The sequence below is a fragment of the Tinamus guttatus genome, unplaced genomic scaffold (assembly GCF_059628265.1).
Source record: "Tinamus guttatus ecotype Peru unplaced genomic scaffold, ASM5962826v1 Tinamus_guttatus_pri_ptg000497l, whole genome shotgun sequence".
Classification (NCBI taxonomy): domain Eukaryota; kingdom Metazoa; phylum Chordata; class Aves; order Tinamiformes; family Tinamidae; genus Tinamus; species Tinamus guttatus.
The window spans coordinates 2,844,633-2,859,126 of record NW_028289031.1 but is presented as its reverse complement, the minus strand read 5'-3'; the positions used below and the strand labels follow the sequence as shown (position 1 = coordinate 2,859,126).

General features: G+C 42.4%; 1 protein-coding gene across 2 annotated transcripts in view; it reads left to right on the top strand.

Annotated features, from left to right (window-relative positions):
* KIAA0319 (KIAA0319 ortholog) overlaps positions 1-14,494 on the top strand; it is a 35,027-nt gene that overhangs the window by 15,770 nt on the left and 4,763 nt on the right. For both annotated transcript variants that reach the window (XM_088533409.1, XM_088533407.1), the window contains exons 8-16: positions 461-593; positions 2,426-2,654; positions 4,788-4,911; positions 6,228-6,360; positions 7,573-7,721; positions 9,525-9,676; positions 10,618-10,756; positions 12,148-12,307; positions 13,612-13,754. In XM_088533409.1, the coding sequence (XP_088389535.1) occupies positions 461-593; positions 2,426-2,654; positions 4,788-4,911; positions 6,228-6,360; positions 7,573-7,721; positions 9,525-9,676; positions 10,618-10,756; positions 12,148-12,307; positions 13,612-13,754 (1,362 nt within the window). The remainder of the gene's footprint in view (positions 1-460; positions 594-2,425; positions 2,655-4,787; positions 4,912-6,227; positions 6,361-7,572; positions 7,722-9,524; positions 9,677-10,617; positions 10,757-12,147; positions 12,308-13,611; positions 13,755-14,494) is intronic.

Below are 14,494 nucleotides of genomic sequence, written 5' to 3'. Positions count from 1 at the left end.
AGGGCACGGCGGGGACATTATAGAGCTCTCCCTGTCACATAGGGTAGGATGAGACATGATGTTCATTACTGCTCCAGAGCGGACTCGAGTTTCCCGAGGGTTTGTTTTGCTGTGTGATTTGAAGTTGAGCAAAGGCAGGTTTACACCTCTGTGTTTATGGAGAGCAAACAAGTGTCAGGGTTCTGCATTTGTACATAAAGAGGCAGAAACACAAGGAGGCTGACTGAGACTCTCTGTGTTTTTTTTTTTTATTGTTTTTGAGAAATCATCCCAAATGTAACTCAGAATCTGTGATTTAATAGCTATGGTACTTGAACCCTGCTCAAATTTGCACAAGAATATGCTTAGAAAGATTAATTGTAGAAAAACGATTAGGTATCAGCATGTAAAACTCTCTAGTCTTTATACCACAATTGCCACAATGTTCTGATTTTTTTTCCTCTCTCTTTAATGAATGTAGAAAGTGTTGATGATGTGAAGATAGTGAGCTACCACTGGGAGGAGATTAAAGGTCCTTTGCGAGAACAGAAGGCATCTGCTGACACTCCTGTCTTGCACTTGTCAAACCTGGTTCCTGGAAACTACACTTTCAGGTGTCTGCACAGATTCTTTCCTTCTGGGCTTTTAAGCATTTCTCTGATTCCAACTAGGTGTTTGTTTCTCTTTCTTGGGGCTCACATTTATCTCTTTGTCCTTCAGACAAAGGATTTCATTTTTTTTCTACATGCTTTTCCCCTTCACTTTGCACAATGGAAAACCATAGGGAACAGTCTTGTCAAGAAGCGTTTGCAGTGACTTTGAGACTGGTATAGCAACGCGTTGCAGCACAGGGTTGTGCAAAATGAGGCATTAGAAATCCCGCACCTCCTGTTTCCTGCGATAATAACTGGGAGAGAGCATTTTTGTTTTGATTTTTTTGTCAGCCTGGAGGTTGGCAGGCGTCCCGAGATGAGCCTGTGCAGGCAGGTGGGAGAGCCACGGCTGAAGGCTGGCGGCAGGCGGCCCACGCCGCGCGGGCTGATCCCCACCGAGCGCTGCGCTGATTTTACAAGAATCACTGTCTTCACCATAACAGCCTCTTCATTGCCGCAGTTTCCCTCAATTATGTCTTGCTGAAGCTGGGTCTCACCCAGACAGCAGAAGCAATTTTTGTGATTCTTGAATCATTTGAATTCAAGCACCATTATCTGGACTTTTGAGATTTCAAGCTGGTCCTGGACTTGTTCGCAGTGCAGACTGGCACTTGTGCCTGTGGGTAACAGCCTGCCAGTCAGCCCAGTATGTGTAAGGGTAGAATCAGCAGGTTGTGGAAGTCTGTTGATGGCCAGGGAACATCTATGTTAACTGTGGTGCTTTGCATAAGCCTCACAAAAAACTGCACAGCTCCAGTTTCTCTTCTCTGTTCTTTACTGGAATTGCTTCACGTTATGCAGTGGCAGGATAAGAGCAGCGTTATTTCTGTATCAGAAAGGACAGAACACACTTATAAGTAGGAAAATTAAGAACACACTTCAGCAGTATGGAATTAAGAAGTCATGTCTTACATCCATGCACATCTTAGGGAGGCTGAGCAATAGAGTAGCCTGGGGAAACTCATAGGAGATCCACTGGTGAGCAGAATCCAGTGACTTCCATGGCTGCGTGTCCACTGCACAGATATGCTTTCCCTAATAACAGTTAATGAAGCTTTTCCTAGTTGGGAATAAAACAAGATCCCGTTGAACACCCATTTTGTGTGTTCAGCGGTACGCAGCAGTCACAAGAGGTAAATTAAACTGTGGTCAGTCACCGCTCTGCGAGAGGTAGCCTTGCTCACCACTCAGCAAGAGGTAGCTTCGCTTTCAGGTGTCTGCAGCAGTTTAAGATAATTTGTCATTGTGTTTCTGAGAGGTGATAGAATTTAATTAAACTCTGAGCTTTCTTTTACTTTTGTGACTTGACACCACCTTCAAAAAATCTGGGTGATCCTAAGCTTCATTAAAATAAGTAGTATCCTGCCACAAAGGAATACAAGTTATGAACTGTCAGTGTGCTGTCGAGCAGAGCTGCTGAACGTTTGGAGTAGTTCTGGGTGAGGTAGTACCAGCTGTTGAATGAAGTCCCCTGCTTTTTACTGAGTAACCTTTTTAAAAAAATATCCAGGGAAATCCTGGCTTTGACTGAAGTCAGTGATAACTTCAGTTTCAGGAAGTAGGTTTCATCGAGGCTCCAGAATAGCTTTTTTTTTTTTTTTTTTTTTTTAAGTGATCGAACATTCTTTGAATTTCTTTCCTACCGTAGTTCAGGGCTATGTGTTTCTAAAGCAGAAGTTAGTATGATCCAGATCAGTATTTTTTTCTCTGCTCTAATGCTAGAGACGTGTATCTTTGAATTCAGCGCTTGGTGCAGCCTAACAGATTTTTTAGCATCATTTTTCCTACTGCAGACTCACGGTGATCGATTCTGATGGAGCAGCCAACTCCACCGTTGCCTCTCTGACCGTCAGCAAACCCGTGGATTACCCACCCATTGCCAATGCAGGGCCCAATCAGGCAGTCACCTTGCCCCAGAACTTCATCACGCTGAATGGAAACCAGAGCAGTGATGATCATGAAATTGTCAGCTATGAATGGTCACTCAGTCCCAAAAGCAAAGGCAAAGTTGTAGCAATGCAGGTAAGCACATTTTTCCTTGCCTAACATTATAAACTCTCTTATCTTTGCCTCTAGAAAGAGCAAACGCATCCAAGGAACTATTTAGAGCACTAAAGTATCTGTAGAGTTATGTGACTCTCTTTTATTCTTCTCTGGTGTGTTGGTGTTTTTCAATACTACTTTAATTCCTTCTCACTGTTTTGTTATTTTTTTGTCATTTCTTTCTGGCCTTCTGATTCCTGCTGTTGTCTTCCCTGGTGCTTTGGAAGGAACTTCAGCACCCAGTGTCTGTCCTTGGACCCTGGGACCTGCTCCGCAGGCTTGTCGCTTCTGAAGGAGTTCACAGAAAGAGTTATGTTTTTGTTGTTGTTGTTTGTTTGTTTTGTAGCATTTCTTTCTTTCTTCTGGAGAAAGTAGGACTCAAAAAGGAGCTTAACTTTTGAGTAAAAAATGAAATTTTTTTGGCAGTTTCCTGCAACTTCACTCAGTGATATACATATGTGTGTGTGTGTGTGTATATATATACATACATACATATATGTATATATACACATATGTGTATATATATACATATATATATGTGTGTATATGTATGTATGTATGTATTTCTCTTTTCTTTTATGTACAGGAAAACATTGGTTTCCTGTGAAGGCTGAGTGAATTTTTAAGGTGGCCTTACCTCTCTGTGAACTCAATTAAGGGTTGTCAGGGGCCTTTTGCACGCAGCGAGTTGTGGATTCTTGTAGCTCTGCAGGTAGTTGAGAATGGCTCAGAGTTGGCCTTTTTCAGGAAACTTGAGCTCTTCTATGTTGAAAATGCAAGTGTTTAAAGACTTCTTCAAAACTGGGAAGAAGTCACTTTGTGTAGATCAATTTAGAAACAGAGTTAAACTGATGCGAGACTATAATGTGGAGCCAATTATTAAAATATGAAAGGGCTTATAGCATAATAGCCCATTTCTGTTCATTTATCAACTGAAGCACTTTCCTAAAGCATCCTTGCAGCCTGAAGTTTTAGCTTCTGAGGGCTGTTCAGGTCTGAAGTAACTCTGCTGCAAGAAAGGGATAACTACTGGAGATATATAAAGAATTCATTGAGTGTTTAGTGGTGGGATCCAAGAGCATTTTAATTTTATTTTTTTTCTTTTCCTCCAAAGATTAAGTAATTCTTTTCATGGCCCTAAAGTTGAAGTTAATGTTATCTGGAGTGTTACATGGAATTAATCTACAGTTTCATAAATAACTCTGGTTAGTTAATCTTGTACTTCAGTGCTCATTATCTTTATCCAGAAAGATACATTTAATTGTATCGTGGTTTGTTATTGCTCATTTGAATTATATCACTTTTTTTTTTTTTTTTTTTTTTTTAGTAAAAGAACCTGTATGGGTCTGTTTGTAAGCTTGTATATCAAGGAATTTCTCAAAAAGAGAGGTAGGGAAAATACCTGTAAAGCAATTCTGCTCCTGGACCTGGAATAGAGAGCATGATTCCTGTTGCTTGAGTGAAATGAGAAGGAGAGTATTTTGTAAATTAAACACTAAACGTATTGCTAAAAGACTACGTTCAGCACCACAACTCTTGTCTTGTTAAATGTTTTTTTTTCTCCTTAAGCCTATCTGCCTGATAGTCAAAGTTGTTTTTGTGTTTAACAGCATTTAACAGCTTTTTCTATCATTAAATTTTATGTTAAAGAGTTTCATGCTGTTTAAAGAAAAAAAGAAGATAAAAATAATCGTTAAGGAAATGGAATAAGCTGTAATATCATTCACCAGTGTTTAATTTGCTAGTTGAGAAATGCCCTATGTATTTCACAGACAGTTTTTGCTGTTGAGAAATAATGCAGCAGTTACAGCAACATTAAAAGAAAAAATAAGTTTACTGGCTATAAATATTTCTCTGGGTTATTACAGGGAGGTGCAATACTAGATACATTGCATCTATCCGTGCGTCGAGCTTGGAAACTCCATGTCGTCAGTAACATACCCAAACTGCTCGCTTAGATCCTGTTAACTAGGAACCAAGAGGAACGCTGGCTTCCTCCCTCGCTCGCCCCTCGCGCGCCGCGTGCGTCGTCCCTGCTCTCACGCCCGCTCTCGCGCCCTTCCCTGCGTGTGTCCCTGCTCTCACGCCCGCTCTCTTGCCCTTCCCTCGCAGGGCGTGCGCACTCCCTACCTGCAGCTCTCGGCCATGCGCGAGGGCGACTACACCTTCCAGCTGACGGTCACGGACTCGGCGAGGCAGCGCGCCACGGCCGAGGTCACGCTCATCGTGCGGCCCGGTGAGTTCCCCCCGCCGCGCCGCGTGGGCCCTGCTGCACAGAGGTGCACGCAGGGTGGGCCTTCACGGCCGGGGAGGTCGCTCTGCCTTCAGCATCCTGCTAAGCTTGTTCTGCAGAGCGGCTCAGCGCGTGAGTCGGTGCTCTACCCCAGCCCACTGCTTCGCAGGTCACCCTCAAGAATCCTTCTGTGGTTGGAATTCTCACTGGAAATGCAACACATGTTTTATTGGGGGGGGGGGGGGGAAGTCAAGCAAGGTGTTTGCAAAGCTCCTGCTTTCACACAGTTTTCTGGATTTGGGGACTGTGTGGTAGGAACCCAAATGGTTCAGGCCTCATTTTTTTCATGTCATTTTTTGGCAATGTGTTTGCCAATTACACATTCTTGCATTTAAGGTGGCTGTTTTGCCCATATGTGAAGATCTCCCGCTCCACCTTGGGGCAATGTTATTTCTTCCTCTTGTTGCTCATTACGCCGTTTTTGTAGCTGATGTCTCCTGGGGAAACTTTACAGTGGGCAGAAATCAGGAACGGGAGCTGCAGGTGGAGCCTGCAGTGCTCCTTTTCATATCCATGATAATCGGGCTCTGCAAAGGGCTCTTGTGCTGTTGCTGTCAGTTTTAGGAAGAAATAAATATCCAGGGCAATGGTAGCACTGCCAGTTTTAGGAAGCCACGATAGCAAATGTTGAAAGCAGAAAAATTGGTCATATGTTTCTGCACTAAATCCTCTAAATCAGCAGCAACTTAGTGGTGATGCTCTAACCTCAAGTAGCCAAAAAACTTGGGACCATCCCTTATGAAGGGAATGCAGTGGTGGAACCAGAGGAATCTCCCATTGCTGTTACTGTAAAATATTTTGATATGATGCACTGAGCATACTGCCAAGGTCTTGAATTGTGGCTGTGAAAATGCTGTGGAATTTTGGCTTATTGTGGATTTTTTAAAGAGTTGCCTGGTAGTTTTTTTTTTTTTTCTCTCATTTGTACATATGCTGTACTCGAAATTTATGCCCTTCAGACAACAGATGAGGCCTGTAATCTATCATAGAATCATAGAATGCTTAAGGTTGGAAGGGACCTCTAGAGATCATCTAGTCCAACCCCCCTGCACACGCAGGGTCACCTAGAGCACGTGGCACAGGACTGCATCCAAGCGGGTTTTGAAGATATCCAGAGAGGGAGACTCCACAACCTCTCTGGGCAGCCTGTTCCAGTGCTCTGTCACCCTCACTGTTAAATCATTCTGTGCTTGCTATTGGCAGTCCTTTGCAAGTGATTAGCTGGTAAATGTGATACTTTTCAATACTATTTTTTACAGAAAATAACAGTCCTCCAATAGCAGTGGCTGGTCCTGATAAGGAGTTGACTTTTCCAGTAGAAAGTACTACCCTGGATGGAAGCAAAAGCCAAGATGACCAAGGCATTGTCTTCTATCATTGGGAAAATATCAGGTATAAGACAGATTTTACTAATATTAAAAAAGGGAACAGAGTGCAAGTGCTTCACATCCAGAGCTGCCGGCCTGACTGTGTTGGATGGTGCAGGGTTTGTGAGCTGCTGCTCTGAGTCTCCCCTTTCTCTGCTGGCAGCAGGGATGGAGAGCAAAGAAAGTCAGCATGAAGATTTGAAGCAGGATAGGTGCTGACTGAAAATTCTCTTTCTGCTTTGAGCCAAATGTTGGCAATTTTCCATGTGCTAACAAATGGGAATTTCACGGAGTAGTATCATTGCATGCAGTCAGCAAGGTAAGATCGCTGCCTGATGCTTTCCTTTTGCTCCTCCATGCCCTCCATAAAGCTTTGGGGAAAGAAACGTGCTGGGCTTCCTGGGGGCTCTGAGAGTGGCTCTCTCACTTGTGGTGAGAGATGGGAATTCTGCATCCAATTTGGAAAGCTTGGGAGATTCCTACTAAGGCTTTGCACTGTGTCATCTTGAGGCAGACTGTTATGAAAATACTGTGTGAGGAAATGACAGGAGCTTGCATATCTCACACTGGAAAAAGTAAATAACAGGCTCGGGTACTCTCCTTAATGCACAAAGTTCTCCCACCAGCGTTTAGAACTTGACTTTCTCGGTCACTTTTACTTATTGAATAATAAAGGAAATTCCTAATCCATTTAGCCTAGGCCTCAGTGGGATTGTAAACTGGACTGGTTTTAAATTGAAATAGTCGATAACGTAAAGTTTCCCTGAACGATGATTGAAAATGCTTTATAAATGCTGTTAATGGTATGTTTGCATGCAAAACTAACTGATCCTCAATGAAAGAAGAGGATATTAGCCCATGCATCTATCATATTAGTGTACAGGAGGAAGTTTTGCTGGCATCCTGTGTTGCAAGAATCTCCTGGAGCAACAGGGTTTGCATGTTCCAGAGAAGGAGCACAGCAGAGATGTGACACTCCTTGTAGGGCAGCATTTCCTGTCCTTTTAGTAACTGGATATGTGATGCTGGGAGGCTTTGGGTGTCTTAATTACCCTTGGAAAAGATGTAGTTTTGAATTCTTTTGACTAAACTGATGTCTTTGATAATTCTCTATCAGTGCTTACAGTTAGTGGGTAGAATCATGATATCCATAAAAGCAAATGCCATGAGTGATGCTGCTGAGGGAAGTATTTGGTTGGCTGGCTGTGATTATTTTTCCTGACATGTTTTGTTTCAGTGGGCCAAGCTCGGTACAGATGGAAAATGGTGACAAAGCAGTAGCAACTGTGACTGGTCTTCAGGTCGGTACCTATCGCTTCAGGCTGACAGTAAAAGATCAGCAGGGATTAAGCAGTGCATCCGTGCTCTCTGTTACTGTCAAGGAAGGTAAGGCTGGTTGTTACTACTTAGCAGGTGTTAGGCAACTTGCTAGTTAACTCGGTCACTGACAAATTGCAGAGAAAACCAGAAGAGAAATGGAAAAGAAATTGTTGTCATGTTCCGAGGATGTTAAAGAAGAGCTACTGCTGCTCTGAATACTGAATTATTATGAATACTTCATATGCTAAAGGATTATGAGTGGCAGTGATAGGATTACTTCACTTACTGCAATTTTTTTCCAAGTTAAAAATATCCAATATTAGCTGTAATAAAATACTCCAAAGCATTTTTTTGACTCTGGTATGTTTTTTTCATTAATAAGATGTTTCAATTTTATTTTCAAAATGAGGCTTTGAGCAATAAAGCAATTTTGTTGTAATATCCAAGAAATGAGGGCTCAACAGTTTCGACTTGGAAATGGAACATAAGCGCAGGTCTTAATGCTGCTTGGCTTTGATACAGAGGAGCAGTTTTGTTTTACATGCATGTGGTAGGAGATGCTGTAGAGTGACAATGCTGGTCATGCAGGATCATGCTGCTGCTGCTGCTCATCGTGTCAGGAGTATCTCCTGATGGAGATTTCATAGCTTTCGACCTGTGTTTACTCCGGAGCCTGTAGGTGGTGATAATCCAACACCATTTATATGATGATACTAGAGCTATCCCAGAATCCTAACTGTTGTCTGTCTTGGAAAAAGGCACCTTTGTTTCTAGAGAGAGAAACTGTAGAAACTGCAGAGCAAATGCACCTCGGCGAGGGAGCTGGACTTCATTTTCCCCATGTACATTGTTGGTTGAGCTATTCATTTCGCCCCTGTCTGGTCAGAAACACCTGGCAATAACTCTGCCCCCGTGTGTCTCGTGGAGTATAGCCACAGTGCATATATTCTGGTTACAGCCACAGGCTCAGTATTAAAATTACTCAGTGCTCCAAGAGCAAAGTTTAATCAGCTGGCTCACTGGGTAAAGGCAAGGGGATCACTTGTCTCCTTGAGAAGTCTGCTCTTTTCTGGAGCAAGAGAGTTACAGCCAATATAGCACATTTGACACCTCCCAAAATGGAACAATTTACAGAATGATTTATATCCTACCTAACATCCAGACCAGCAAGCTATTTCATTCAGCATCACTGCTTCCTGGAGCTCTGCCTTTCCACTTAGTTTCTAAATAAAAGCCAGTGGTGATGTCAGATCTTGGCACACAGGTTTTCTTGAAAGATATTTTTTTCATGTTTCTTCAGCATTTCTTGGCCTGCACTTTTAATGCATGCTATAATTTCACTGCTAATGGTGAGCAAAAGCATTTGGGGACTATATTTACTCATTGTTTCCTTAATGCGCTTGACTTAAATACAAGCATTGTGAAAATGTAAGACCTTACATGAGCTTCATATTAGGTAGTAAATACCAGCCCTCAAGGAGGGGAGAGCCCAATGTCATGGTCTCATCCCAGGCAGTGTTTATAAGGCAGGTAGAAAGTCCTTTAGCTTAACTGAGAAAATCTGATCCATAAATTACTGTGAGACTGTAAACAGAGCACCCCACAATGCTTTTTGTACCAGCTCTTTCTGAATAGTCCCTTTTAGTGATGCTCTTCTCATGGTGCAGTTCAAATTCGCAATGCCCATGCATACTTTCCCAGTACCTTTGACATGAGGTTCTTGTGTTATGGTCTTCTGTGTGGTTATCAGGTAGAAAATTGCCCTTAGACTTGTAATGTGGACAGACTGTATGGGTGTATCAGCAATGGCATGCCACATCTCGGATGTTTTGAAAACAAATCCTTCTCCTCCACTGTTTTTATGGCTAGAAACCAACAGTCCACCCCGGGCGCATGCTGGTGGGAAGCATGTTCTGGTGCTCCCCAATAACTCTGTTACCTTGGATGGCTCAAGGTCTGCTGATGACCAGGGGATTGTGTCTTATTTGTGGATTCGGGATGGTCAGAGCCCGGCAGCTGGGGTAAGTTTCTCAAAGGCTGGAGCCAAATCCAGCTCTTCTCATGCACATAGTGGCTGCACTGCAGTAGGGCCAGCAGGTTGGTTCTGGTTTGTGTCTCCCCAGGTTTCTCCTGATGTTTTGGCTCAAGGGGCTCGTGGTGCTTTAAATGCAACTATGGAATATGTTCTAGGCAGGAGGGCTGCAGCAAGCTGGCCTTAGCTGGGAAATTCTTGAAATAGAAGAATTTAAAGATGTAGCCTTCAAAAAGTAATTAGCAATAGTGCAAGCTAATGTGTTTGAGAAGATATCTGAAATCCAGGTACCCAAAGGACGAAGTTCCTGACAAAGCAAGAAGCGCTCATAAAGATTGAGTGTCATAATGTTCAGTGTCTTTATAATAATATTTATTTATAATAATACCAGGTGAGGCAAAGCTTGCAGTGTGCTAGGATGATGAAAAGGGTGTTTGGTGCTGGATACCTTGCCTTGCGGAGAAGAGAAGAGAAATAGCAAACTATAATAGGGCTCCCAGAAGCAACTTTCATGGGAATGTGAAAAGGCCTAAAGAGGCCTAGCTTATCCATAGCTGGCAGAGAGGATAGCTGGAAATAAACTCCGAGGAAGAGAAACTATTTAGGATGCAAGAAGGCAGAACTGAGGAGACTGGAGTAAAACGGAGAAATAAAAACCTAAGTATAGCCTAGATGTTTCAAGCAGATGAGTACTTGTAAATGCCAGCTGTTTTGTCTGGAGATTTTTTCTTGTGGAATGCATCTGCGCCATGCACACGTTCTCATTAACTCCCATTTCTGAGTCTGTGTTGCTTGGCTGTAGGCTGTGGGTGAGGGTTTAGTCAGGAGTGCCATTCTTCACGTGGGTCCCAAAAGTCAAAGCAAGGAGTTGTACCAGAGACCTGCAGCTGTAGCTGGTGGTGTAACCATGCTGGTGCCTTGTTTTTGCAGGAGGTGATACACGGCTCCGACCATGAGGCAGTCCTGCAGCTCACCAATCTGGTGGAAGGAATCTATACGTTTCACTTGAAAGTGACGGATGCCAAAGGAGACTCAGATGTTGACACCGCTACTGTTGAAGTGCGGCCTGGTATGACAATTACAAGGTCATCTACAAGTTGCAAATACCTCATCTTCGTTCTCCTTTTAATTTACCTATTTATTTTAGTGTTGATAAGGTTCTGTCAAGTTAAAGCACAAAACAGCCAGCATTCTTTCTCCTTCTACCTTCGTATCATTGTTCCTGATAAGCCTGAGCCTGTAGAACCAGCTGGGCTGGGATTCTTCCCTCCCAGTTACAACCATTGCGTTGTTGGAAGTGCATAGTTACTTGAAAATCACGTTTCCTAGTTAATAGTTTCAGTTGGTTGTTTTCTTTATTCCTTTTTGTGGTCTGTTTCGTTTCTTCTTCTTTTTTTTTTTCTGGCTGCTAATTGGGTTGGCCTATGGATAGAGGTGGGAGCTCACATTGCAAAGGCTTCATATAGTATTGATTAACTCTCCCTGGCTTTTACTGATCCACGGAGTACTCGACTAGAATTTCTCTTGGTCTCTTTGCCATCTAATGGTATAATAAGAGGGGCTTTTTTTTTCTTTTTTTTTTCTTCAGTTACGCTTTTTGTTTATGATGCTCTAATTAAGCCTAATTTGACGTTTTAATATTTGTTTAAAGTATGTTTTCAAGCCTGTTTTCTTCCTTCATTCTGAAGGTCAGGAACCAACCCAAATAACTTTCTGGGTTTCAAAATTTGGCTTTTCATTGTTTGCTATTGCTCATATACTGCTTTTAATTGTTGTTTAAATGACTGATATAAGCACAAGTTGAGGTTTCATTTCCATCATGGCTCTGTAGTGAACTTGTTTGCCTGCTTCCTGGGTAATGGCTTTATTTCTGCTTCTCACTTCTTGAATGTAGCCAGGGTAATTGAGTCAGGTTCTCGTTGTATATCTGTGAAGCTTGTTTAGTTTGCAAACTGCTCTAGAAGTGCAAGTATTATTATTTAAGAAAATACCCTGCTTTTGAGGATAAGTATATTTGATGTTTTTCAAACTGGCTATCTGCATTTGGACTTGTTCACACAATTGCATGGTGCCACGTGAGATCATATCACTGGCACAGAAGTCAAGATTTGGGCTTACCAAAATGCTCCAACTTTGATAGCAGCATTTAAGGGAACTGATGTTGCCCTTCCATGTAAATACCTGATGACAGCATGAAGTGAAGACACTGAAAGTGTTTCTGAGCTGTTAACATAGCAAAACAGTTTTTAGGACCTACCAAGCTTGTGTCAGAGGGAACGTGAGAATATAGACTGAGCATTTCTTTTCCTAAGAGCACAGAAGGGTTTCATCATGAGAGTTATGGGTCCTATGTAGGTCCTGTGCAGTTTTAGTAAATGTTTTGAGTGCTCCATGCTGTCTTCAGTCAGTACTGCATGATTTGTCAGGCCCTGAAAGCAGAGCATGTTCTTCCCTCATCAGATCCCAAAAGAAGTGGCCTGGTGGAGCTGATCCTGCAGGTCGGAGTGGGGCAGCTGAGTGAGCAGCAGAAGGACACCCTGGTGAGGCAGCTGGCTGTGCTGCTCAATGTTTTGGATTCAGACATCAAAGTTCAGAAGATCCAAGCCTACTCGGATATAAGGTACAGAAATGCCCTGCTCTGCCAGAGAGATCTGTGATTCTCCCTTACTGTTCCACAGCTCATACTTAGTTGCAAAGTCTTGTGCAATATATTACAAAAACTGTTATAGCTCTAAGAGTTGAATTTCTTCTGCAGTAGTGGAAAACTGAATTAAGCTTTCTGGAGCTCTGGGGCATGGAACTGATTTTATTTATTAAAAAAAAAAAAGGAAAAGAAAAAAATCCACTATGTATTTTTTTTCTCCAAAGAAAGTGTGTGTATTTATTTCAGTGTCTTTGTTCCATATACTGCCGTTCTTCCCGAAGGCAAGCTGGAGCGAGACAGATGGCCCTTCTCAAAGTGAAACAAGTATTATATTTCAAAATAAAGTTCCCGTTGTTTCTGATTAAATCTGATTATTTAACTCCCATTTTGTTCTTCTTCTCTAAGGTTTCAGTATTCTAAGTACACTATATGTGTTTTTTTTTTTTAATCCATTAGGTAACTGGGGACAAGAAGACAAGATTTATAATTATTATTGTTGTTATTATTATTATTATTATTATTATTATTTTGTAGAGAGATGCATATGCTTAAGTGACTGGCTTGCACTAGAAGGTTGTACACAGCCAGAGAGATTTTGTGGCATGATTGATGGAACCTGTTGACATGAGTTACCTTTTAAATTACTTCTTGTTAACGGATTGCTAGTTTAAAAACCATTTCGATGGCTATACAGCTCTCCAGGCACCTCTGAAATTCAAAAATATAAGTAATTTAGAAGGTCCAGTATTCATAGCTGTGGTATTTTTAATCACAGCTTCCAATTACTGTTTTTTTCAGCTTAAAGATGTTCCCCAGGTGCCTAACGCAGAATGAGATCAACACCATCCAACATAAAATAGCCTCTCACCTGAAACTCTCTCTGCTTCTCTTGCTTTTTGAGCTTTTTCTCTTCTTGAGTTCAGTTTTCTAAGCTTACTCCTACTGCTTCAGAGTGCCTCATGCCAGGTCCTGGATGCTTGTGGGGAAAGCAAGTGTTGCATGTGTGCTTGTCTTGGCCAAAGTGAGAGCAGGAAGGCCATGGAGTGAATTGTGCCTTCTGTTCTCTCCCTTTATTTCTGTGAAACTGAGGTTTCTGGCCCAGACTGAGGTGCAGTGGCTGTGACTTTCAGATAGGGAACCTTGTCCCTGAATCGGTCACATCTGTCCATCTCAACGGTGACATTTGCTTTCCAGAAGCAATCAAAGCAAAGGCTGTGATCTGAGTGCCTGGCACAGCCAGTCCTTGACAGTGGTCCTGATCTTTGCTGTCCTCTCTGCAGCACAGCTGTGGTTTTCTACGTGCAGAACGGGCATCCTTCCAAGGTGATCAAGGCTTCCGACGTCTCCCGGACTCTGCACATGCAGCTTTTGAAAGAGAAGGCTGATTTTCTGCTTTTCAAAGTCCTGCGCGTTGACACGGCCGGTATGTTCTGCCCAGGGCTTCCTCCTCTTTGAGCCTTCCAGGCAGTGGGTTCACACAGCAACCCAGAGAAAGGCCCTGCTACCTGTCTGGGCTTGGGTTCATCTCTCTGAAAGATGGACAATACTTTAAATGCCTGTTTGTTTGTGATGAGCTGATGCTGGTTGCTTGTGTTTTTTTAAAAGTTGTGCTCCTGCCGATGATGGCTTATTCGTCCTGTATCAGGAGGAAGCTTTCAGGCCTGGGAAGCAAGGAGAAGGGTGGCCCTAGTCATGCCATGGCCTTATGTTGGAAGATTCACAAAACTTCTTACAGTGAGAATATAGAAATTTTTTCATGCTGCTCCCTTCAGGGCTTTAGTGCCTGATAATAGGCTTGTAATGTGATTTATTTTTATCTGTGCAATCAAAATAGTCATGTTTTGTTGTATTATAACCCAGTCCTCTAATGAGGTTATTTCCAGTGTAGAAAGACCCTACAGTTTCTTTATAGGGAGCATTTTCTGTTGCAGTTATTTTTTAACAAGGATCTTTGGACTCCTCAGACTAACCTTATGTTAAGCTGCATCACTACCATGAACACTCTGTGAGACCCAGATATTAGATATGACTTCGTCATTGTTTGAAATTAGCAGATGATGATCCAAATGCCAACAGAATGAACGAGCTTTACCATTAAAATAGTCATCAACGTTCTGTAGCAGATCCTGTTGAAGGTGACTGCTCTATTGTGCTTGGATTACC